This window comes from Cololabis saira, chromosome 21 (assembly GCF_033807715.1).
Source record: "Cololabis saira isolate AMF1-May2022 chromosome 21, fColSai1.1, whole genome shotgun sequence".
Lineage (NCBI taxonomy): Eukaryota > Metazoa > Chordata > Actinopteri > Beloniformes > Belonidae > Cololabis > Cololabis saira.
The window spans coordinates 17,837,658-17,860,208 of record NC_084607.1 but is presented as its reverse complement, the minus strand read 5'-3'; the positions used below and the strand labels follow the sequence as shown (position 1 = coordinate 17,860,208).

Below are 22,551 nucleotides of genomic sequence, written 5' to 3'. Positions count from 1 at the left end.
TGATAACTGGGTTGCACTGACATGAAATGTGATCTTATCGTCCTGGCAAATGTTTAATTGGCTCAATTCCAAAAGCATAAATAGGAATTATTTCTACAGTTGACCAGAATTACCTTGTTAGATCCATGACGAACCTACTGTGTAGAGAGTAATGATGCAAAACAGTCTCAAAACACATCAGCCTTGACGCTCAAAGAGATTTAACCCCGACCTCAGCTCGAGCGGTGAAGAGAGGGCCTCTTTACCCCCATGCTGCTGATGCAGGAAGGGCCATGGCTCAGACACGGGGCAGTGGCATAGTCAACACAAAAGGTTGTTCTGGTAAACAGAACTGTTTGTGTTCACTGGGCCACTGCTGGAGATGACTGATGTGCCCATTAGCTCCTGCCTGGGCAATGGGGGGAGGGGGAGGCAGCGCTCATAGCTGCATGCAGGACAAAAAGACCCCTGGGCCTACAGAGAAAGGTCAGTGACCCATATTGTGTCAGCTTCGGGCCTAGCCAGTGGATATTTCCGCGATTCAGGTTAAAGAAATTGGCTTTGTCAGAGCTGACTAGCATATATGGAGTCAGACAGATGCTGTAGGTTCAGGCTGGTGTGGGTGGACGGAGGAATATACCTGCTGCTCCAGGCATGGACAGGAGAAGGGTACACATTGCCTCTGGCATTTTGTGGCCTAATAAAAAATGATGCTCCTAGGCTATGTTTTTTAATTCAAATTTGAGGAAAAAACACGTTTCAGTCCACAAGCTTATTTGGTATGATGTAGGGTACTTTATGTTCCACTAGAGAGCACTATTCCTTACTCTTACCCCTCATTCAAGGCATCAGAAAAGCTTCTATAGATCTCTCTAAATCATCCAAAAAATATTCATTTGAACTAATATTTAAAAAAGTGTATTTGTACATTTTTTTTTAAATACCTCACATATGCAGAAATAAGACACTTATAAATATTATAAGCCTCATTGGAGGCTCATTTACTTGTTTAAGGGCTGGAGACTCTAGTCAGCTTAAGGCGACTAACGTGGCTTTATTCCCACCCCTGTAACATCACAAAAGGACCAGTTCTTTCTAACGAGAAAATTCACACATGTATTTCCATGGTGATTAGCAAAAGTTCACATCCATCTCTGCATCAGTCAGTTTCATGTTTACGGAGCTCGGCACATAAACCCTGTAGGCTTTATGTGATGCTGTAACAGATCTGTTGTATTTACTAAGGACCACAAAGCACACACAAACCTAGTTCAGCCAGACACTTGCATCAAAGGATATAATCAAAAATAAATAGAATTTGGCAGGAAATGCTTTTGTGGTTGGTGGTGCTTCACAAATAAATTCAAGTACCCAAAAACTCTCAGTGGAGCGCAATAAACCTTTTATAGGCAGTGTGAAAAAAACAGGACCACTCATGGACATAAAGGAGGGAGGTGTTCATAACAAGGTGAAAACTGCACCATGTCTTTAAGGAGTAGGAGGAAATTGGTTATGTTATGGAACCAAGAATAAAGAGTGCAACCATAACAGCAAAGGACAGGTGATCAGAGAAAGAAAAATGCCAGTTCGGGATAAAGACTTGGTTTTATTTGTTTACTGATTCCTCAAGCAGCTGGCACATAATGATGCTAATCGTCTTATATGCTATGCCTGGACTACCGTAGTTATTTCTTTTCAACCTTCTGTTTACTTATCGTTTAAAACCCTGCAAATCTGTCTCTCAAACTAGGTGAAACTGGTCCACCTGCACTTTAAAGTGACATTCGAGGCTTGAAACAGCCCTAGGTCTATTATTAGATGACAAGGAGCGTAAACATTTGTCAGAGAACGAAACATGAACCTAAGCAGTTTTGTGTGACAGCAGAATCTGTGTTTGCAGCAAAATGGCAATTAATGTTAGCACAGGGGACAATGAAACTACGTAGAAAATAGATCGATTTTAAATCTCTGATGAGTCAAAAATGTCATTTCATTAAAATGATAGGGAGGATTTCATATGTACAGACAAAATGAGGCATTCTTAACTTTGCACGTGCACAAAAAGTGTATAAAAAAGGAATGTTTGTACAGTCATCTTCCCTCAAGTCCCTGAGGAAAGTTTATACACATTACTATATAATAAAAGATCTAGGGTTAATGTTTCTTTACTTGTGCTAGTTTGGTGTGTTATCTGTGATTATCTCCTTGATTTCATCATTTTTAATTTAGTCTTTTGATATTCAGATATTTTCTGCAGCTACACTCTTTCTTATCTTACGATACCACCTTCGCTTCACAGCATGTGAACACCACAGTTGGTGATTATGGTACCAGTTTTACTTCTTCTTCCTTCCAAATTCTGTCATGTTGACTATGTATTTAAAGTGTACAGAAATGCTTCTTTAATGTTGATTAAATTAAGCAAAAAAAAAAAAACATGCAAAGGAAACAAACAAGCTGATGGGAATGGCAGTTGCAGTGAGATGGCAGGCATAATAAGATGAGAGGAACACAGCGTAAAATAATGAAATTAATTCACAGACGTTTGCGGATGAGAAGAATCCAGTGTTGTTTTATTTCTCTTCACTAGATGGCCTCTACAAGACCAGCTTTATTTAAGAAATGCAAATGCGACATCACACCAAGAAAAACTGTCACATTTTTCATAAAGCGCCCTTGGCATGAACAAACAGCAACGTTGACAATAAATAAAAATGTTGGCAAACAAAATAAAACTTTATGAACAAAAATACTCAGGATTGCATGTTAAACAAAACTAAAATAGAAAAAAATAAGTACTTGGCACAAATTAAATAAATTTTAGATTGAGTGAACCTACTCTGTCCATTGCTTTGTGAATCTGATTGTCCTTCACAGTTAGCCACAGCTAGCGTCGAGTATGTGTTTACTGTACAATAATAGACACAGATGGCTAATGAAACTAAAACATTTAATTTCAACAAGTTGGCAGTACTCAACATCTTATTTTGCCAGTACCTTGACCTTCATACTCCCATCCCCAGGTGGCATTTTGGTGCATATTGTTATACGAAATAAATCTGCAGGTACATGTGCAAGAAACCATTGTCACAATGCACAGCCAATATACTGTATATGCACATAGTAGAGGACAAGTATCCTATAAGTTACCAGTGATTTCTGATTTGAGTTCAGTACAGGTGCTTAAGAATTTTTAAATAAAGAAAAAAAAAAAGATAAGAAAGACACTTTGGTATTTTGTAGGCCATAATGTGCTAAACTATGCACCGAAGAGTGCAATGCACAATACATTTTCATTAAAAGACCCGGTCTTGTCCTAAATTTATTCGCGTGGACATGATTATAGTGATTTTAGGACACCCACCACACACAAATATTATGTCACAATGGTACGCTCAAGTTTGACCCGTGACTGCAGTCCAATGGGATCTGCCTCGCAGTGACAATAATGATGATGATGATGAGTGATACATAAATTTTAAAAAAAGTTATTTTTTTTCCTCTTAAATAGGCTAACACAAATGTGAAGCAACAGAACACTTTTACAAAAAGCCACTTGACCTATTTTTTTTTTTTCAAACAGGATGGACTTTCTCTCTCAGAAAGGGAGTCTTGTCCTGTTACAGACTAAATCCATCTGTCTTTGTAAATCCGTCTGTGCGCTGTCTGTCTCGGTCTGTCTCAGCAGGGCATAAGCAGTGCAACACTAACCTCTCCAATCTTGACTTTCCAAAGCAAAGGAAAAAAAAAAATGTATGTAGTCTACACCCATATAAAAATAAATCAATTGCAAACATGGAAAGATACATCTCATATTTACAATAAATTCCTATATAAAATAGCTTTTATGTACATATAGACAACAGACAACAATACAATAATTGAACTGTACAATGTACACCTGAATAGTTAAGACAGGTGAGAGGTACTGAAGTGTATGGCTTAATTGGAAAAAATTCAAAATATTCACAGACAACTTTAACTTCACACGCGTTACATATTTTCAACTTCCCTGGAATGAAAAGACATACAAAGAGCTCCATTTCCATTTCCTCAACTGAGCCTATGTTTTTAAAGGATTGGTCCACGGCGACTATTGAGCGTCATGTTAATTTGCATGAGCTAATGCAATCTCAGCTTCCCCTCTGTGACATCTGATAGGAGCTGGAAGTGTGATTCTTACAGCCAGCTGTGAAGCTGTCAATCACAAAGGAAATTTGAAGAAGAGATTAATTATACATTTTCATTTTGCCCAGGAAGACCCAAACTTTCTGTTATCCTTCAGGAAAGGATCAACAAGGGTGTGGAAATCTGCGTCACTGATGCCAGTATACTCATGCAGACTCCAACATACAGTGTGTAATCTCAGACAGCCCTGCTTTGACATTTAGTCCATGGTTCCTTGAGGCTTACACATGGAATATTTGTCTTTTTGCAAGGCAGAAGGTCTCACGGGTGAAATCATGAACCTTCTTCGGGTGAAGTCCTTCAGTAGTGTCCTTATGGAGGTTCAGCACATGATGGAAACCCCTTCAACAGTGACCAACTGACCAGTGGTAGGGTCATACGTCCCAGCCAAGTAGTAGAGATCAGGGGAGGTACTGTTTGGCTTCTGATTATGAGTCATGCACTCATACTCCTCCCTGCTTACCACCCGGCACTTATGAGAGATTGTCTGGACATCGTTCTCATCCTCGTGACACGACTGGTAAAGGGCGTGCTGGGGAGGGAACAGACAGGATAAGCTGCATCATAGTAGTTATCAAAACGTACAATTAGTGATGCACCGATTGTTCGGTAACCGAAATTGTTCGGCCGAAAATGGCAAAAAAACACTTTCGGTGTTCGGTGGAATAAATGGGAAAAAAATCGAACAATTAATAACGGCATTGTAATATAAGGAAATAGACTGACCGCTCCCGTACCGGTTGCGCAAGTGGATCTATTAGGTTGCGCAACACAAACATAAATCGTTGGCCAACCAAAAACTAACCACATACAAATTTTACCTAACATTCACCTGGAGGTGGAACCAAAACAACATAATGCTGGGAAATTAAAAAATGTTCAGTTTTTTATGTTCAATAAATATTTTCTACCTTGTAATTTTGTAAAAGATTTTTTTCTTTGAAAAGCATGCCTAAATCAAATTTATTTGATTTATGCAATGGTGAAAAAATTGGCAAAATAAATGAAAAACTGCGAAGAACCATGTTCGGTATTGTTCGGTATTCGGCCAATTGTTTATTATTATTTTCGGTTTCGGTTTCGGCCACAAATTTTCATTTCGGTGCATCACTACGTACAATAGTAATAATCTAATTTGAAGTTATGTATTGTATAAGCATTTCCTGTACCATCACACTCACCTTGCCATCTCGATGCCTCTTGCCTAGCTTGGTCTCCTCAGGATGGTAGAACCATTTGACTTTGACTACCATTCTGGAAGTCCAGGATTCCCAAAGGTTCTCAATTTGACCCACATATGGGAGGTTAGGGCGTCCGGCTGAGAGGAATACAGCACAATCCCCAACTCTCACAGTGTCTCTGCCTCGCACGATTGCCTTGTAGAAAAGCTTCCGGGCCTTGCCCTTTAGCCCTCGCCTCTGTGGAAACCAGGACACCAGACTTCAAGTATGCCAAGCTGAACTGATATGATTGAAGATAAAGCAAACACTACAAGCAGTGTAAAAATGGATGGAGTAATCTCACCTGTGTAGGATTACCAGACCACCGCCACATTTGTCGGCCTGACAGGAATGCAGACATCTTGGGCCTTGGAATAAATGATGTGTCATCTGAAAGCAACCTAGGTTTCTTTACAAATTCCTTAATTGGCTTAGAGGCAGAACTTGTGCATTCTTTCCTCTTCAAGGACTTGCTGTTCGAGACGTGTACAGGAGGGCCTCCTTTGGAATTCGAAACAGCAACAGCTTTGGCAACAAAGGAGTGCTGTCGGGGCCTTGAAGACGTTGAGGGATCTGATGGTTGCAGGAGCCCTCGGTGGGAGGACAGGCAACTCTGCAGCATCAGTGCTGAACTGTCCTCGTCCTCAGAGCTGTAAGATGAATCATTGTCAGATGAACATAGGCTGGAACTTGACAGAGATCCTGAAGAGGAGGAACTCGAAGAGCCAGAGGAAGAAGAAGAAACAGAAAGGCGAGAAAGAAACCGACTGGCGGTCCTGAGTCCTCCAGTGGCTGCAACTAGTGCTGCCCTCCTTCTCACTTCCTCTTCCTCTTCCTCATCAAGATCTGAGTAGGAACTGTGACACTCTCGGTGTGAGCTGAAACCCAAGTCGCCGTATTCCTCCAGACGGAGAGAGGAGGAGGGCTTTCTTTGTGGTGTTGCTCCTTTCAGGAGAAGTTCCACCTTTGAGGCACCACCCTTTTTGTTGTCTTTTACCAGCAGGACTGGATGAGAGTATGCCTCCGTTCTGGACATAACACTCACACTGGATGATCCACTTCGGCACATCAGAGCTTTACTATTCTTTGTCTTAGGAGAAGTCACTCCTTCATGGTCTAATTTGACTAGGAACTCTTGTCCAGACTTTCTAACCCTTGGTGTCATCAGTTCATCTTGTCCACGCTTTTCACAGTACAAGTCACTTTTGTTGCCCAGAGATAATCCCGGACCTTTTCCTGTAGACTGAATAGTAGACTGAGTGCAGAAGGAGGAGTAGCCATTTGCAATGCTTCTGAAGGAATCCACCTCAAAGGAGCTACTGCTGAAAAGGCCTTTGGCTGGGAGGGAGGCCAACGGTTGGGTCTGAGGCAAAGAGAACAGTGCATCCTCCTTCCCTTTCAGGGCTTTCCTGGGTGCCCCGTTGAACTGAAAAAGATTTTCAGAAGTTCTCTTCCTGGTGTTAGACAGTGAACTCCAACCCAGGAAAGGCGAAGGATTTTTATTAGCATTTTCTGCCTGCTGCTGTTTTTGTTTTTTTCCAGAGCCCTTTGGTCTCCCTAGAATGAAAAAGAAAAGCACATGTTGTATTCATCATGTATATTGATAGCCTGACCTGACATCTTAATTATTTTCCTCTTTAATGCAAATAATCTGTCTGGTTCCTCTTGATTTGACTTTTGATGTCCAGGGGCCTGTGCCAACTGACACAGACACTGCCTCTTTACACTACTAGATAGGCATACATCCAACCAGAGAATGAGCAACGACCAGGCTAGTATCAACGATACCAAAGGGCATGCCGCAGAGTAGAAACCCTGGCAAAAGACGATTGGTTTAACAGTAAGAACCAGTTGATCCAAGGTGTTATTAAGGCCCTGACACACCAACCCGACTTCCCCGCTCTCTGCCGACTGCTGTGTCGGCTCGCGTCGCCTGTGTCGGGCTGGGTCGGGCTCTTTGAACGCACTGAAAAGACGACACCCCACGGCCTGACTAGCACGTACGTTCTGCGCATGCGCGAATTTCGGGATTTCTGCCTGCCAGCTCGGGAGCTGGTTTACGGTTCCACGTTAAATCGACGCAGAGCCTACGGCGTAGGGTACGGCGTAGGGTACGGCGTATTGCGCGCGTCGCTGTGTAACCATCGCCGTAGGCTTTGCGTTGGTGTAATGCAGAACCATAAATCAGCCTTTATTCTGGCGCGGTTTGAAAAAGACAAGCGTATACATTCACTGAGTGAATATTATGATATACAACCAAAGGGAAGTGAAAAGGTTATGTTATATTGGGTTTTTTTACTTCACTTTAAACACCCAAGTTTTCTGTAGCAAAAATAATTTTCTTTTTGTTGTAATATCTCCCCTTTAAAGATTGTGATGGTATACATTCACTGAGTGAATATTATGAAAGTAAAATATTTATATCTCGCTACAAATGTAATCAAAACGCATTTTATGCAGAAACTAACTCAAAATATTCATTTTATTCATAAGAAATGTCCGCCATGCTTTTTTTGATTCAGTCCGCAAATGACAACGAAAAGTATTCTGGGAAATTCTGGGAACAGCCAATCACAGAGTGAGCTGGTGACCGACGGCCCGACGTGAAAAGCTCCCGACGGGAGGCCGACCTGTGGTGACGTGCGGGACACACCAGGGAAACTATGCCGACAGACGCGCACCGACGCGCACCGACGCGCACCGACGCGCACCGACGCGCACCGACGCTCACCGACGGTCACCGACGGCCCGACGGCCGATTATCGGCTTGGTGTGTCAGGGCCTTTAGCAATTCTGCAGCGATATTTGTTGTTTGGCATAGTGGCTCTCGGATGCTCCTGTGTGAGTCATTGCATAAACCTCACGCCTGCTCCATTGCCATTAGGTGGCTTGCGTATACCACTGGACATGGCTGTGAATTCAAGGCATACCAGACCAATTTCATGAGAAAGAACATTAGTGAAGTGAAAGAGTATGGGTGGCCAGGCTAGTATATTGACAAATTATTCAGATAAAACATACTGCTGCTAAGTTTCTGTGCATTGGTGTCATTAGTGTTGATTCAATGCTATAGTATTATTTTTCTCTCACAGAAAAGTAATTTGTAAAACTTAAGCTTCAGAAACAACTGTACACCTTTTAGGATGCTTTTTTTTTCTCCAGGATAAATTCCTACCTGGTTTTCTTTTAATAACGGTTAGACTTTGAGTGTTGGTTATATTATTGGTTGAACTGAGTCTGTCCGAGAGTCTGTCACTGATGGGGGCTTGCTCTAGACTGGAACTTCTCTTGGTTGTGTTTCCACTGGGTACCAGCAGGGCTGGAGATGACTCCCCACCTTGAGGACAAATGATTAGGATATTTACTTTGGGAGACAATACTTTAACACGATCATTTCAACTCTTAACGACAGAGGAAGAACACACTCACAGTGAATCTGGTATCCCGGAGGCAGAAGCCGGATGTTTGGGAGAGAAATCTTTCCACGGTCTCCATCATCAAACTCCACCATCACCCCTCCCCGCTTCCCCTCATCACATGAACCACCTGCAAGAACGACAACAAAGCATTTTTAGATTGTGGTAAATAGTAGCTCTACGTCCATGTAGTTTAAAGTGTGTTTGACACCTCACCTCTGTGAACGTAACCTGGGTATAAGCACCGTGAGCGTTCGCTCCAATAAGCACACACCCTGGTTCCTTCACCGAGCAGTACCTCAGACTCTGGACGTATATCGAGGACCTGCAACGAAGCCCAAGATGTAATCAAGATTCATTACAGGTTGCGCACAATGTACACATCTATGGACTATGCTCTCACACACATACAGTACAAACAGAGGGAGAGTAATGGAGCATTGTGAATGGGCAGCCACTGTGCCACGTTTCCAAGCGGCACTTATCTCATGCCAATGTGCCAGTCAGAGCTGAAAAGGACGGAAGCCATGATGCAGTAAATCCTGACTTGCTGAGTAATACTAAAGAGGGCATGAATAGAGGGCTTGTGATTGCAGGTTGCCAGATCCTCCCTCCAACAATGCAGGCAGACCCAGCATCCGCCACTCACTGGGGGCTCTTTCAGGTCTCTTTCATTTACTGTTGCCATGGAAAGAGACCCTTTGACTGATGAGGTGTGGATGTGAGTGTGTATAGAAGGGATGGGGGGGAGTGAGGGTGGGTGATCGGTGAAAATCTGGCTATTGGTGTCAGAGTGAAATAAATAGCTTTTGGATAAATTTAAGGGTGCTAAAGTGGAAGTATGGTGTCATTAGAAACAGCTGCTATGTGATGAGTGTTGGGGATAAAAGAAATGTTGCCAGTAGTGCTTGGTGTGCAAAAGTCAGGGGAGTTGAGAAACAGTGCAATTAAAGGCTTTATAGACACGTCACTCCTCCCAAAGAAAGAGAGAAAAAAAAAGCTTAGATTGATGACTGAAAGAGATTTGTTAAGGGCTGGGGGGGGGGGGGGCAGGATCATGTACTGAGCCTAAACACTGATCTTGCAGACCGTTGGATGCTACCCTCAACCTGAATACTGCACTGGTAATTTGAGAGAACTTTGTATAAACAAATGCCTCCAAACTCGACTGACCTAATGAAACTGTCAGTAAGAGTGGACCACTCTCTTGTTACCAACAGTATGAGAATGATAACATCATACAGAAACCTGCAGATATATAGATTACTTTAGTTTATAACTACTAAAGTTTGGTTCATAAACTACAGAATAACTGGGTGTACTTTTCATACACTACAATTGATTGAGTTTTGGTTTGGGGTGGACATGGAGTAGTGGGCAGGGTTGAAGCTCCAACTAGAATATCACTAGCTCGATGTGCAATCTGCTGCGGTGACCACTAATAATGGAAAAACCCTATACAAGTTGTTTGGCATCTGAATTTTGGTTTAAGTTGTTTTCTAAATGAATAAAACCCGTTGCAATATGTAATGTTTTGTTCTTCATCTAAGGTTATATTTGCCCAGTTTTTATGATTTATTCATTACGTCCTGATACATAAAACTTCATTATTAAAATATGGAGTCTCTTTTTTGTAACATGACTATGAAAAAACAAGAAAGAAAAAAAAACACAAAAAACAATCTAGATGAAATCCTTCCACGGTTACTATGACCTTTAAACAGCTTCTCCTTTCCCCTATTCAAATTACAGCACTTGCAAGTGACCCGAAGCATAAACATGTCAGTTTAAGTCTGTTCTAATTTTCCAGGCTCCTCCTGTTTGGACACTCTATTGTGTGCTAACATGATGTCTTTAGTCCTGTTTGGCTGTCCTGAAAACTTATTACCACAGCCAGAGAAGATGTGGGTTTGGCACCGTTACTTTGGGTGAAAAATCAACATCCTATTATACTTAAAAGTGTCTCCTGCTGTGGTAAACAATAATTTTTATTATGATGTATATATCTGTTAGATACACATTATAATGCCTCAAATATCCAATAGGTCTTCAAACTATATGTGCAAATTGAGCCTTTCAGGAGCTCCGTTATTTTGCCAGCAGAGGGATATAATGTATACGTCATCTCCTGTTTTAACAACAAGACATAAATGGACCCAGGTGTTGGTGGGATTATCCTGCCCACAGCTTGGCGTAACGGACGTTCACAGATACTCAGACATGTAAACCTAGAGATCTTGACCATCTGTTCCCGTTCATTTGTGAGTTCATGTGGTCTTAATGATCATGTGACAGCAAAGGAGGTTGTAAGAAAGAAAGCAAAGTGGCAAGTGTTGATACATAGAGTGATCAGAATAATATGAAAAGGAATAACCAAGTTAAGATATAACAAACAGTGTTTTAGTACAGGAAGGTAAACTCACAGCTTCCTTCAGCAGTTGCTCCAATGAATAGATTCTCGGTCGGTTTCCTCTTTCACCATCAATAAAAACTCGAAAACTAGAGGAAAAAGCAGAACACAGAGAGAAAAAATGATGTGGTTATTTTCAGAGGCCTGTATTATGATCGCCTGGATCCCGTGTTGTGTGTTACTCCCACTTCTGTTGTTATAGCATCGCTTTTCTGCCTCAGCCAGAAGAGTGATCTTGATACTGAGCGTGGTATGGGATAATGTAGGGTTTGTTGTGTAAGAAAGAAAAGCTGCTGGTGAATACTGCTTCTCCCAGCATGTGCACTTCTTATTATTATATTGAATAAAAATATTTTAACCCTTTAAATCCTAACAGATGAAATAATGCACAGAAAATATTGATCTGCTGTGTTGACAAGATTAACTGACGGGATGTGCCAGTATGTTTTGTAATTCCACATTTCCCCCACAAGAGGTGCTTTTTCTTTTATCTTGCACCAAGGCTAACGCATGAACTTTCTTGCAATGTGCTGCCCCCATGTGGTCAGAAATCATCTTGCTACACAGAGTGGCTTTAAATCTTAATTTTGTTCAGTGTAGTGTAGGAATTACATAAGAGTGGGATGACTTCCTGATGTCCACTGAGGCGGTTCATGTGTTTTGAAACCATTCAAACCCATGCATAATCTAAAAAAGGGCTTTGAATAGTTCTCTTTATGGTAAGCTATGTATGTCATAGTTAGGGAACTGTGTTTGTATGATAATTGAAAGGATGCATGAGCTTCAAGCTTTAATTTCTGCATAGAAATGCTTTGTTCTACAAGGTTAACTTGTTTTGCACTTTGACCTTGAGTCCCCACCCCCAAGATTTAAAGACCATCACTTGAAAGAAGTAATTAATCCATTATTGAGTTTTGCTTTTAATTATATATAAATAACCTTATTTTTTTAATGACTTTAAAGCAATGATAAGAACTCTGAATATTTACTTACATGTCTGGGATCTCCAAAGTGTGGACCCTGGCAGCGTATAGAAGCTCATCCTCCTTAGAAATCAGCACCTTCAGCCCATCAGTTAAGAGTTCTTTTGTCAGGACACAGTTAGGAACTGCATGTAAAGGAAAAGAAACCAATATTAAATCTGAGTCTTATCACACGCAATGTGCGGCCTCTGTTCCCGGAACCATTGCTTTAATACCTTCAGGGCTTTTGTTGTTGTGTGAGTGGCTGTTGTCATCTTCTTCGGAGAAGCTGCTGCCATCCATCTGAAAGCCCTCGTCAGCTGCAAAGCTCTCCAGCAGACGACTCACTGCCCGTCCCTTTGTCTGGAGAATACAACAGAAAGGGCATCTCTCAATCGCTCCGTTTTTACCATTTCATTCAAATTTCTTTCCCTGACTATGGTTAGGGAAGTATTTATTTTATTTATTTATTTTTTGTCTAAGTGACTACAGTATAACGTTACATTAGATGTCAATTCGTTTCTCAAGTCTGTTGAAACGAGCTTCAGATTTCTCATCAGCTTCATTGAAATATCTTGCCATTGTTGCCTCCATCACTTGCGCCAGTGCCGCATTTTCTCCACCAAGCTCTTTGTGAAGTTGAGCCGTCATGTCTTGCTTGGCGGTGGTTGCTTTTCTTGTTTTTCTCATTTACTTTAGGCTTTAACTAAGAAGTTAAGTTTGTGCAACCAAAATGGAAAACTGACCACACAGCTGTTAATTTTCTCAAAAGCTGAACAGTTCTCTCACAAGTTTACGTAAAAGTTTGTGGAGGGTGGACGCAGAGGATTACTATGCTGCCGCCATGACACCCTTTTTTCCTCTTTTCATCATTTTTTTCTCTTTTTTTCCTCTTTTTTCTTTTTTTCCAAATTGTTTCCTCTTTTTTATCTTTTTTCCGTTTTCTTCTTTTTTTCCTCTTTTCTTTTTTATATTTTCCTTCTTTTTAATTTTTTTTCTCTTATTTTCCCTTTTTTCCTCTTTTCATCTTATTTTCTATTTCTTTCCTATTTTTTCTCTTTTTTTCATCTTTTTTTTCTCCCTTTTTTCCTCTTTTTTCTTTTGTTTTGTCTTTTTTATTTTTTTTTCATCTTTTTTTTCCTCTTTTTTCTATTTTTTTCTCTTTTTTTCATTTTTTTTCCTCTTTTGATCATTTTTTCTCTTTTTTCCTTAAAAATAATAATAATAATAATAAAATGTTTTTATTACAGCAGGAAATAAATCGCCACTAAATAAAGAAATCACCAAATAAAATAAATATCTATTAGAAGAGTCTATGAGGGCCAAGATGATAATTTTTTTTAGATTCTAGTTCATGTTTGCATAAAACTGTTACCTGTTGGTCCTTGATTCGCCGTCCCCTGATTCCTTCTTCGCCCTGCAAAGATGGAGCTCCAACTGACCAGCAGCTTCTCCTCTGTTAAATGAATGGACATGTTTTATGAATGCACCAGATAAGTGAGGACATGTTTGAATAATCAACAAACACAGGGACCAGAAAGGGTGCACACAACTAATAATAAAACTTACCTTATTGATTGTTCCTCTCAACATGGTGGTTTTACGGGTTGCCCTTTTCAACCTCTCGCTGGTTGTGGGGAAGGTGGCCAGTCCCATGCTCCTCCTGTAGCGGTTTCCCCTTGCCCCAAAGCTGCCCCAGCGAGGTTCCTTTGACTTGTGTCTGCCTGTCCTCCTGCCTCCTTCAGAACGTTGGTCTTGATGGTTTTTGGCTGGAGTGCCCAGCTTACTGGTGGGCTTCTTTCGTATCTTGACTTCCCCCTCCGCCCCAGACAGACTCTGGGAGCCTGTGTGGTTCAAATAGAGGAATATTTAGACCAGTTTTAGAAGAAAGGGGGAGTCAAAGAAAACCGAGTCTTCCCATGGGGATGTGGAGCAGCTTTGATCGCTTCTAAAATGTTTTCACTGGTCAGACTCACCATAAAGCTCCTGTCTACGTTTTTTGTTCCTGGCTTTCTGGTTCGCCTCCAGCTTTACCACAGATGACGGACTTGGGCCCGTCACGGAAGAGCAAGACGTGATGTCCCGGGGGGATCTGGACCTGTAATCTCGACCTTCATCAGTCTCATAACTCCCCTCCTCTTCTTCATCTTCTAATGGTGACAGCAAACACACAACATAAGGCTCATCAAACCCATCTTTTACTCGTCGCTAGCGAGTAAAGTTATTCCACTCACTCGCAGACATTTCACAGGCACCTCATTATGATTTAAGTAAAGCGTTTAACGGTTCACAGAGATGATGGATTGAGTGCCTTCCCCCAGTAGTATTTCCTGGTGTGAACCCACATGTTTCTGCGCGCTAGTGTGCTAGGGAGAGTCAGAGTGAGTTTGTGTGTGTTTGTCACTGCAGCTCTTTGACCCAGTTTGTGGCTCTCCAGGGCTGTCAAAGCCTCTCAGCCATGTGTCCACAGCTGCGACTACGCGTCTAACCCAGAGCAGCCAGAAAGCCAATCACTGAGGTGTCAGATGTCCATGAACATGCCAGTCTGTAGTAAGGCATTCATCAACACCTTTTCACTCACTTGTGCTTGAGTTTAAAGTGATTTACACATTAAGAAAATGGTACTAAATTTAAGGTCCATATAGCAGAACATACCTGATTCAATGTGATAATTCTCTTTTCTGTGTGTCAGGGTTTCCTTATTCTCTTGCTTGTAACACGTCAAATGTCAAATGCTTTTTGTGTACCAAAGCACTTGCACATCTGTTTTCTATAATGTGCCATGTGTTTATGACCCTCCGCCAGGCCAAGAAAGACCTTAAGGTTTGGCTGTTGTTTGGTTATCAGGCTGAGACTAGTAATTAGTTACTGTGAATCTGCAGGAACATACAGGAACAAGTTCATGAGAATATACATTTAAATAAAAGACTGAAGAAGTGTGGCTTGTTTACAAGAGAACCTTGACTCTAAAAAAGGCCATGGCAGCAAGACTTTTGTTTGAAATTTTGCATCTGAACCATCCAGAAGACCTCAGGAAAATGTCCAGTGCCAAAGTCAAAAGGAAACAAACAACAAATCAGCAGAAAAAGAAAGCTGTCAAGTACGGCGGTGGAGGGGTGATGATGTGGGCTTGTATAACTCCTCTGTATACCAAAGCTCTCTAGCGTTTGAAAGACACTGTCATGTACCAGGACAATGATCCAAAGCACAGCGGTGGATCTTCAACAGAATGACGAGATGTTGCAATGGCCAAGTCAAAGCTCAGACCATGTAAATAACTGAGAACATTCAAAAATATTTACTCCAGTTATTTGTACTAAATATGCTTCTTCAAGTTATTCCATACTGTGTATTTTCACTCTTTATAACTTTTTTAACTTTTCTTCTGAGCTACTTATTTTTCTTTTTCTGCCTAAGTTTGTTTAGGAAAAAAATTGCAAACCTAACCTCTCCTGCCAGGTTCATTTTAAAGACAAGAGCCTTGGCAACTCTTCCAAACAAACCATATGTTCTCAGTACTTTTTATAATTGCACTGGAATAAACCAAAACATTTAAAATGCTATCGGAGGCTTTAGCTGACTACGTGTCCTAGCCATAATGTGTTTAACCACACACTACTTCTGAATTTTGGTGTAGCATCTGTTAAATAAATAATGACACAGTGTAACCTGCCATGTGGTGTTTTTCATCTGAGGTTACCTAGTCTGAGGTTGCCTAGTTTTTTTTTTGGTTTTGTTTTGTTTTCCCCCCAAAAAATGTAATATTTTGGAATTGAATGAGGATGTACTTTCTTATTCATGTCTGTGCATATATTGTCCAAATCTGTGTTCTCTGCCTCACCTTGGTCAGAAGAGTCACTCTCTGCAGAAGAGCTGTCCTCCCCCTCCATTGCTTTCTGCCTCTGCCCACCAAGAACCTTGGCCCTTGCCTGGTTGAGGTGGGAGGAACCCTGTAGCAGGGCGCTGGATTCTCTTTTACGCCCACAACGCATGAGTCCAGTCCAGCTCTCTTGGGGAAAACTGTCCACACTGGCTGCTGATGAGTTTGCAAAACCAATAAAAAAATGTTGGCATCTTGCAGAAAAAACAGCATTGTGTTGTGAGGCATGATGGTCATTAGACTGCTTTTGCACAGTCACTATCTACCTGTATCACTTTGTCCCCCAGACTCTCGTCTAGATTCACCTTTGGTCGCACTCTGGCTTCTGTGTCGATGGTTGGGGTTGGAGTTGCAGGGTGACACTTCTTTGTCCCTGGAGTCTGTTCCTGAGAGATTCTTTTTAACCTGGGCCTTCTGTTTGAGCTGGGCTACCTCACTACCCAGCTTGGAGCCTAGCACGCTGTGGAGACTGCTTTTTCTGCCCCCCTGTGCTTTTATCTGCTGCAACAGAAAGAGATCAGAGAACCAGAAAAAGCCAGTTATACACCCGGCTACAGCAGCCACAAAAGCTTCAAAACGTCAGAGTTACATGGCTTCAGTTGCACATTCTCAGAGAAAGGAATTGAAGAAGCCCCAATTAACAAGATATTAATTCGAAGAGCAGAAATTTTGAGCCCAAAGAGAGACACCTAATTAGAAATAACACACAAAAGCAGAATATACCAATTGCAAAATGGAACAACAAACAGCATCTTTCATTTCTGGTTGCAAAGAGGACAAAGGAGAGCCGGACAAGGGGACGCTGACCTGTGAACTGCTGGGTCGCTCGAAGCCTCGACTAGACAGCCTCTTCTTCCTTTTCTGGCTGTCCCCGCCCCCTCTGAGGTCCTCCGGCGACAAGCCAAGCCCCGCCCCCATCGACCTGCCAGTCACAACAAGGGACACACATTCATGAGAGAAGAATAGTGGTGGTTTGAAGGGGAAAAAAGGGTGTAGGACATCATAGGAGAAAAACAGAATTGAGTCACCTCTCTGTGGGATCTAATAACTTTCCTTTCTCTGTCTGGTGAACAGAGAGACTAAGAAGGACAAAGAGAGCTCAGTGTCAGAGCCACACACTTGAAAAATTGGGATCTAACAAGGAGCCTGAGATTGTTAGAGGGTGGTGTGGTATAAGAAGCATTAATGTCTTATCGGGGGAGTGTGCTTGCGGCCCGTGAGGCGCCGCATCTGTTTGAAGGACACTGTAAATGTTTTGAAGGCGTTCACATTTGTATTCAGCTGTACGGTTTTCTCCCCAAGTCTGCTTTTCATATCACTGTGGCACACTCTTTCCTCTACACCAAGCAGCATCAGGTCAGCCACTCCAAACGCCCTTGAATTTCCCTCTGGAAGCCTGCCCGTGGACCACACCGATGTGAGTCAGGCCATGCTAAAACAAAAGATTAAACTTTGCATTTCCTATTGTGTGTGTCCTAGAAAACACACATTTATGAGGTGGAAACATTTTTTTTTTTTTGCTGCATACTTTTCCACATATGGTTTTGTTGTCAGGTATTCTATTCAAATGTTCCTCTTTGTTAACATGCAAATTCTTTATGTGAGGACAAGGATGCAAATGCAGCAGATCTACTTATCACAAAAATATTGCATAGCTTGTGCAAAGTGTGTGACTTTATGGGACCCTGGGCGATATTTTACCGTTCACGATAAACCGTCAAAAAAATTCCTCACGATAAGAATTTGTCATCTCATGGTAAAAACGATAAATTCCCGTTGATGTTTTTGTGTAAAGCTGATTTATGGTTCTGTGTTAAATCCACGCACAACGTACGTGAAGGAAGGAAGGAAGGAAGGAAGGAAGGAAGGAAGGAAGGAAGGAAGGAAGGAAGGAAGGAAGGAAGGAAGGAAGGAAGGAAGGAAGGAAGGAAGGAAGGAAGGAAGGAAGGAAGAAAAGAGGAAGGGAAGAAGGAAGGAAGTAAGGAAAGGGGAGAAGGAAAGGAGAAAACAAGGAAAGGAAGAAGGAAGGGAGAAAAGAGGGAGGGAAGAAGGAAGGAAGGAAGGAAGGAAGGAAGGAAGGAAGGAAGGAAGGAAGGAAGGAAGGAAGGAAGGAAGGAAAGGGCAAAAGGAAGGGAGAAAACAAGGAAAGGAGGAAGGAAGGGAGAAAAGAGGGAGGGAAGAAGGAAGGAGAGAGCAGGAGGAAAGAAGGAAGGAAGGAAGGAAGGAAGGAAGGAAGGAAGGAAGGAAGGAAGGAAGGAAGGAAGGAAGGAAGGAAGGAAGGAAGGAAAGGGCAAAAGGAAGGGAGAAAAAACAAGGAAAGGAGGAAGGAAGGGAGAAAAGAGGAAGGGAAGAAGGAAGGAAGGGGAAAAAGGAAGGAAGGAAGGAAATGAGCCTGAAAGAAAGAAAGAAAGAAAGAAAGAAAGAAAGAAAGAAAGAAAGAAAGAAAGAAAGAAAGAAAGAAAGAAAGAAAGAAAGAAAGAAAGAAAGAAAGAAAGAAAGAAAGAAAGAAAGAAAGAAAGAAAGAAAGAAAGAAAGATTCCCGTTGATGACGTTTTTGTGTAACAAACATGGCGGATCTGAGAGCGAGATAGATTTATAGTTACAAAGATGGAGTTGAATTGGTATTTTTTTTATCGTCATTTTTATCGTTATCGGGATAAATGCCAGAAATTATCGTGATACATTTTTTAGTCCATACCGCCCATCCCTACCGCCACTACATCTCAATCTCAGCACATAAACACAGTACACATCTTTTACAACTTGAACAAACCTAAATTGCGCAATTACAGCATCAAGACTTTATTTACTCAAAAGCACCCAGTATTCCCAAACAACGCGATTGCACTCAACATCTGTGACTGCACCAGGGCCAGAGCACCGCCTGTAAAAGCTGATCTTTATCAAATGTTTGTGCATCTCAATGTCACAAGACAGATGTGGGTTTATGGTTTTATCAGGCAAAAAGGATTTTAACTCCAATCCTGATTGCAACATTAGCCGAGTTTTGCCTCATAAGAAGCAAAACATTGATTTTCATTTATTACATTGAGTTGAGCCAGACTGAGTTTGTTGCTTCTGTTTAGCAAAGTGTGAACAATATGCACATGCTGCTGCTGTAACTGTTATTGGAGCCGTGTATGGATGAAATGTATAGCCTGTACAGGCTCCAGTTATACAACGGTGGCTTTATAATTATAAATCTAACCGTAACTCAAGCCTCAGGAGGGTCGGGGGGATGGAGATACTGTCTGCCCACAGACAAACTGAGTGACAGAGGTGCCAGTGAAGTGTTAGTTGCCCCTGCGAGACATATCCCGCTGTGGCTTGCCTTTGGCCGCTGACAAACACATTGTGACAGAGTCCCTCCCTTCTGTGGGGGGCTGGTGGGCCTGAGCGTACAGTGACTAATTAAACTGAATTGATTAGTAGCATCGGCAGGGAAGTAGCAGTCTCCCCCAAAATCAACTACAGAAGACCCCAGTGCTCATTGGAAGAAAGGAAGCAGGAACAAAAACTAACAGTGCCTGCGTAAAACTCTCGTACAATGTCAGACATGTGTGGTTGCACGGATTGGTATATGGAACAACCCTGCAAAGCAATGCCACATCTGGCTGATTAGTCCCTTTTCTTCTCCACTGCTTCTTATTAAGGAGTATTATATTCATTATTTCTTGTGCAATGTATGCAAAAACACATCACAAACAAGAGTACTGGACATAAGCTGCAGCGTCTCCCATCAACTTGCATTTCACCGCAGGGATGTGGCCCGTTATCCTTTCATTTGGGTGTCATTGTCACCCAGCATCAGCATCCCCACTCCGATCAGCGCTGGCATGGCGGGAGGGGGGGGGCACAGCACATGGGTGTAAGGAAAGTAAAGGTGACATGACAGAGGGGCAAGATAGGAACATTGTGGACTGTTGTCCAGAGACTAAAGTGAAAGGAGAAGATTCCGAAAGAGGAAATGCCACAAGGTGATATGCAGCGCCCTAAGGCTTTTCAAACCCTGACGACAAGGCTAAATGAAGCCCAGCAACAAACCTCAGCCCCCTTGGTTTATCACTCCCCAGACAACCACGTACAAACAGCAAGAGTCCAGCTGCACAAAAACCACATTTAAAGAAAAAAAGTGTGTCATGTAATCCAGTGTTTATTCTTATTCGGTTGGTTCTTCTTCACTGATTTCACTGATTCCCACTTATTACAACAGAAATATAGGTTATATGGAAGTTGTATCTTCAACAAGAAACATATCTAGACTAATTATTATTATGGCATCCTTGTGACCCTGTGAGGCCAGAACGACAAGGTGGTGTCACAATCCTACTCCTGACATAGATAACCGCAGAGTTGAGTGTGCACTCCAATGACACCTTTGATTGTTGGCCCCCTTAAATCATACTATATGTGCAATTTTAACTCTCCAATTAGCAAAATACTGGATACCTTCCCCTGCCTCATCATCATCTCTTGCCTCGACGCGGGGCCCCACGGCTGCTTGAGACCCGGTCGGATCGGTGATTTTTGTAACAAATTTATCAAACGAGCCTTTCAGAGAGACATTAAACTCTTCCATTTTCTTTCGTTTTTTTTCTTTTTTCATCCCCTGATGGAAATTTCCTGATCCTGTCTCGTTCTCTCGACATTGTGTGACAGTTTGTTCCAACTCCACCTGTCTGGATCAGAGCAGCTTGTGTCTGCGCTTGGTCTGATCAGTTGTGTTGAACAACAGACACGCGCATCATTGCACATATATTTATTGATATGCACAGACTAGTACACATTTAGGTCTGTAATGGAACGTGACTGTTGATATTTATAAGGGAAAAAACGAAAAAAAAAAAAAAACGGCCCATAGCGCGAGGCCCCTTGGGGCGCGAGGCCCGGCCACGGTTCGCACACCCCTTGCGGCGGCCCTGCATATATATATATATATATATATATATATATATACATATAAAGCCTAAATACCAGCAAACACAATGGACACTAACTATGGAATTTATGGTATTTCTGATTTGTAATTTGATTAGATATTTGATAAGAAAGAGTTCAGCAGACTTCCTAGAATGGTTCATTAGTTCTCTCATTTCCTGTTTATGTCAATGAGAGGGGTCCCTGTATGCCAGTGGTACAGCGGAGGCTTATCATCCAAGACTACACTACAGCCAGCGGAGATGGCCTGACTGATACTCACTTGGCCTTTCTTTGGCTGTCTGTTGAGGACACTGGACCTGTCATGAGGGTGGGTTTCCGTTTCCTCGGGCGGCCCGGTCCTCGCCGTGCAGGGCTGCGAGGAGTTTCCTCCTTCCTATATGCAGATGGTGTAATCAAACAAACAGTCAGAAGTGCTCAATGACAATAGAAAACTCATTGAAAGGATTCTTCTCTGAAAGTACCGTAGAAGCATGGGTCTCCACGCTTTCATTAGATTGTACATTTTAGACTGCAAAATCAAGTTTGGGTAGAGGAGGGTGTGGTCATACTCACTGATGATCATGCTTTCTCTGCAGTTTGGCCAGCTCCTTTTGCTTCTCTTTGTAGCGACGCTGTATCTCAGCCAACTTCACGCGCATTGCAAGCTCAGGACCATCCATTGTTTCCATGTTAACTTTGGCTGGGCAGGCCTGAAATAAACAAAGCTACTTATTTATGAAAATAAATGAAAAGCAACAATAAAGCAATTCAAGAAAAATAAGAGTGAACTTCACAAGGCAAGTTTGTTTTTTATGGGGTTTTTTCCCCCCAGTTTCCCTTTAGATATTAATTCAATTCCTACAGGAGGGATCAAGATAGGCATACTTCAGTTGTAACCTTACAGGCTCATTGCGGGGTGCCCAGCTGCATTTTCTCCGTAAGTTGAAGATCCTGCGAGCTGGGAATTGTCGTCCTGAACTCATACTGCTGCTTTCCTGAACTCCCAATTCCAAGGCACGGGCTGTGGCTAACGTTGCAAGGCTTTGGAGGTCAAACATGAGCATCTCCTCTTCTGTCAGGGAATCAAAGAAAAAAACATAAACAACTTAATTGTGTATCCTTACATGGTTGATTCAGAGACATTACAAGTGACAGCAAATTAATCCTGAAACATTCTATGAAACAATAAACGTGTAAAAGAGAGAAGGATATGATGAACTGTGTATTTTTTATCTAGCATCAAAACCTGCACGTGTAGCTTGATATTTTAGAAATAGTATTGTGAAAGAGTGAATAACTGGCAAGTAAGAAAGCATTTGGGAAAATGTGTGTGCAAGGATCTAGTACGCGGTGTTGGCAGCACAGAATTTCATATAGATACAGACTTTCCAGATGTTTCAATATCAGTGGTCACCCCTGCCAAAAGCTCCCTATGGCCCTTTGTTACTGGCTGGAGTATCTACCATTAATGGAGTGATTTACAGGCTGAATAGGAGATTTTGCAGTCTAACCAGCAATATAGGCCTTTTATTAAAGAAAAGTGGACTGTTTTACATCTCAACAGGATAAAAAAAAC

General features: G+C 41.9%; 1 protein-coding gene across 11 annotated transcripts in view; it reads right to left on the bottom strand.

The window, feature by feature from the left end:
- Positions 1 to 2,545: 2,545 nt before the first annotated feature.
- LOC133422707 (BAH and coiled-coil domain-containing protein 1) overlaps positions 2,546 to 22,551 on the bottom strand; it is a 74,781-nt gene continuing 54,775 nt past the window's right edge. For 5 of the 11 annotated variants that reach the window (XM_061712749.1, XM_061712751.1, XM_061712756.1 and 2 more), the window contains exons 12-29: positions 21,878 to 22,047; positions 21,549 to 21,685; positions 21,256 to 21,369; positions 16,863 to 16,977; positions 16,322 to 16,556; positions 16,017 to 16,211; positions 14,152 to 14,325; positions 13,745 to 14,019; positions 13,551 to 13,631; positions 12,412 to 12,538; positions 12,207 to 12,321; positions 11,227 to 11,302; positions 9,020 to 9,128; positions 8,817 to 8,933; positions 8,563 to 8,724; positions 5,692 to 6,944; positions 5,349 to 5,585; positions 2,546 to 4,699 (exon numbers count right to left, since the gene is read on the bottom strand). In XM_061712749.1, the coding sequence (XP_061568733.1) occupies positions 4,490 to 4,699; positions 5,349 to 5,585; positions 5,692 to 6,944; positions 8,563 to 8,724; positions 8,817 to 8,933; positions 9,020 to 9,128; positions 11,227 to 11,302; positions 12,207 to 12,321; positions 12,412 to 12,538; positions 13,551 to 13,631; positions 13,745 to 14,019; positions 14,152 to 14,325; positions 16,017 to 16,211; positions 16,322 to 16,556; positions 16,863 to 16,977; positions 21,256 to 21,369; positions 21,549 to 21,685; positions 21,878 to 22,047 (3,902 nt within the window). In that variant the 3' untranslated portion in view covers positions 2,546 to 4,489. The remainder of the gene's footprint in view (positions 4,700 to 5,348; positions 5,586 to 5,691; positions 6,945 to 8,562; positions 8,725 to 8,816; positions 8,934 to 9,019; positions 9,129 to 11,226; positions 11,303 to 12,206; positions 12,322 to 12,411; positions 12,539 to 13,550; positions 13,632 to 13,744; positions 14,020 to 14,151; positions 14,326 to 16,016; positions 16,212 to 16,321; positions 16,557 to 16,862; positions 16,978 to 21,255; positions 21,370 to 21,548; positions 21,686 to 21,877; positions 22,048 to 22,551) is intronic. The other 6 variants (XM_061712750.1, XM_061712758.1, XM_061712755.1 and 3 more) reach the window with 4 other exon arrangements.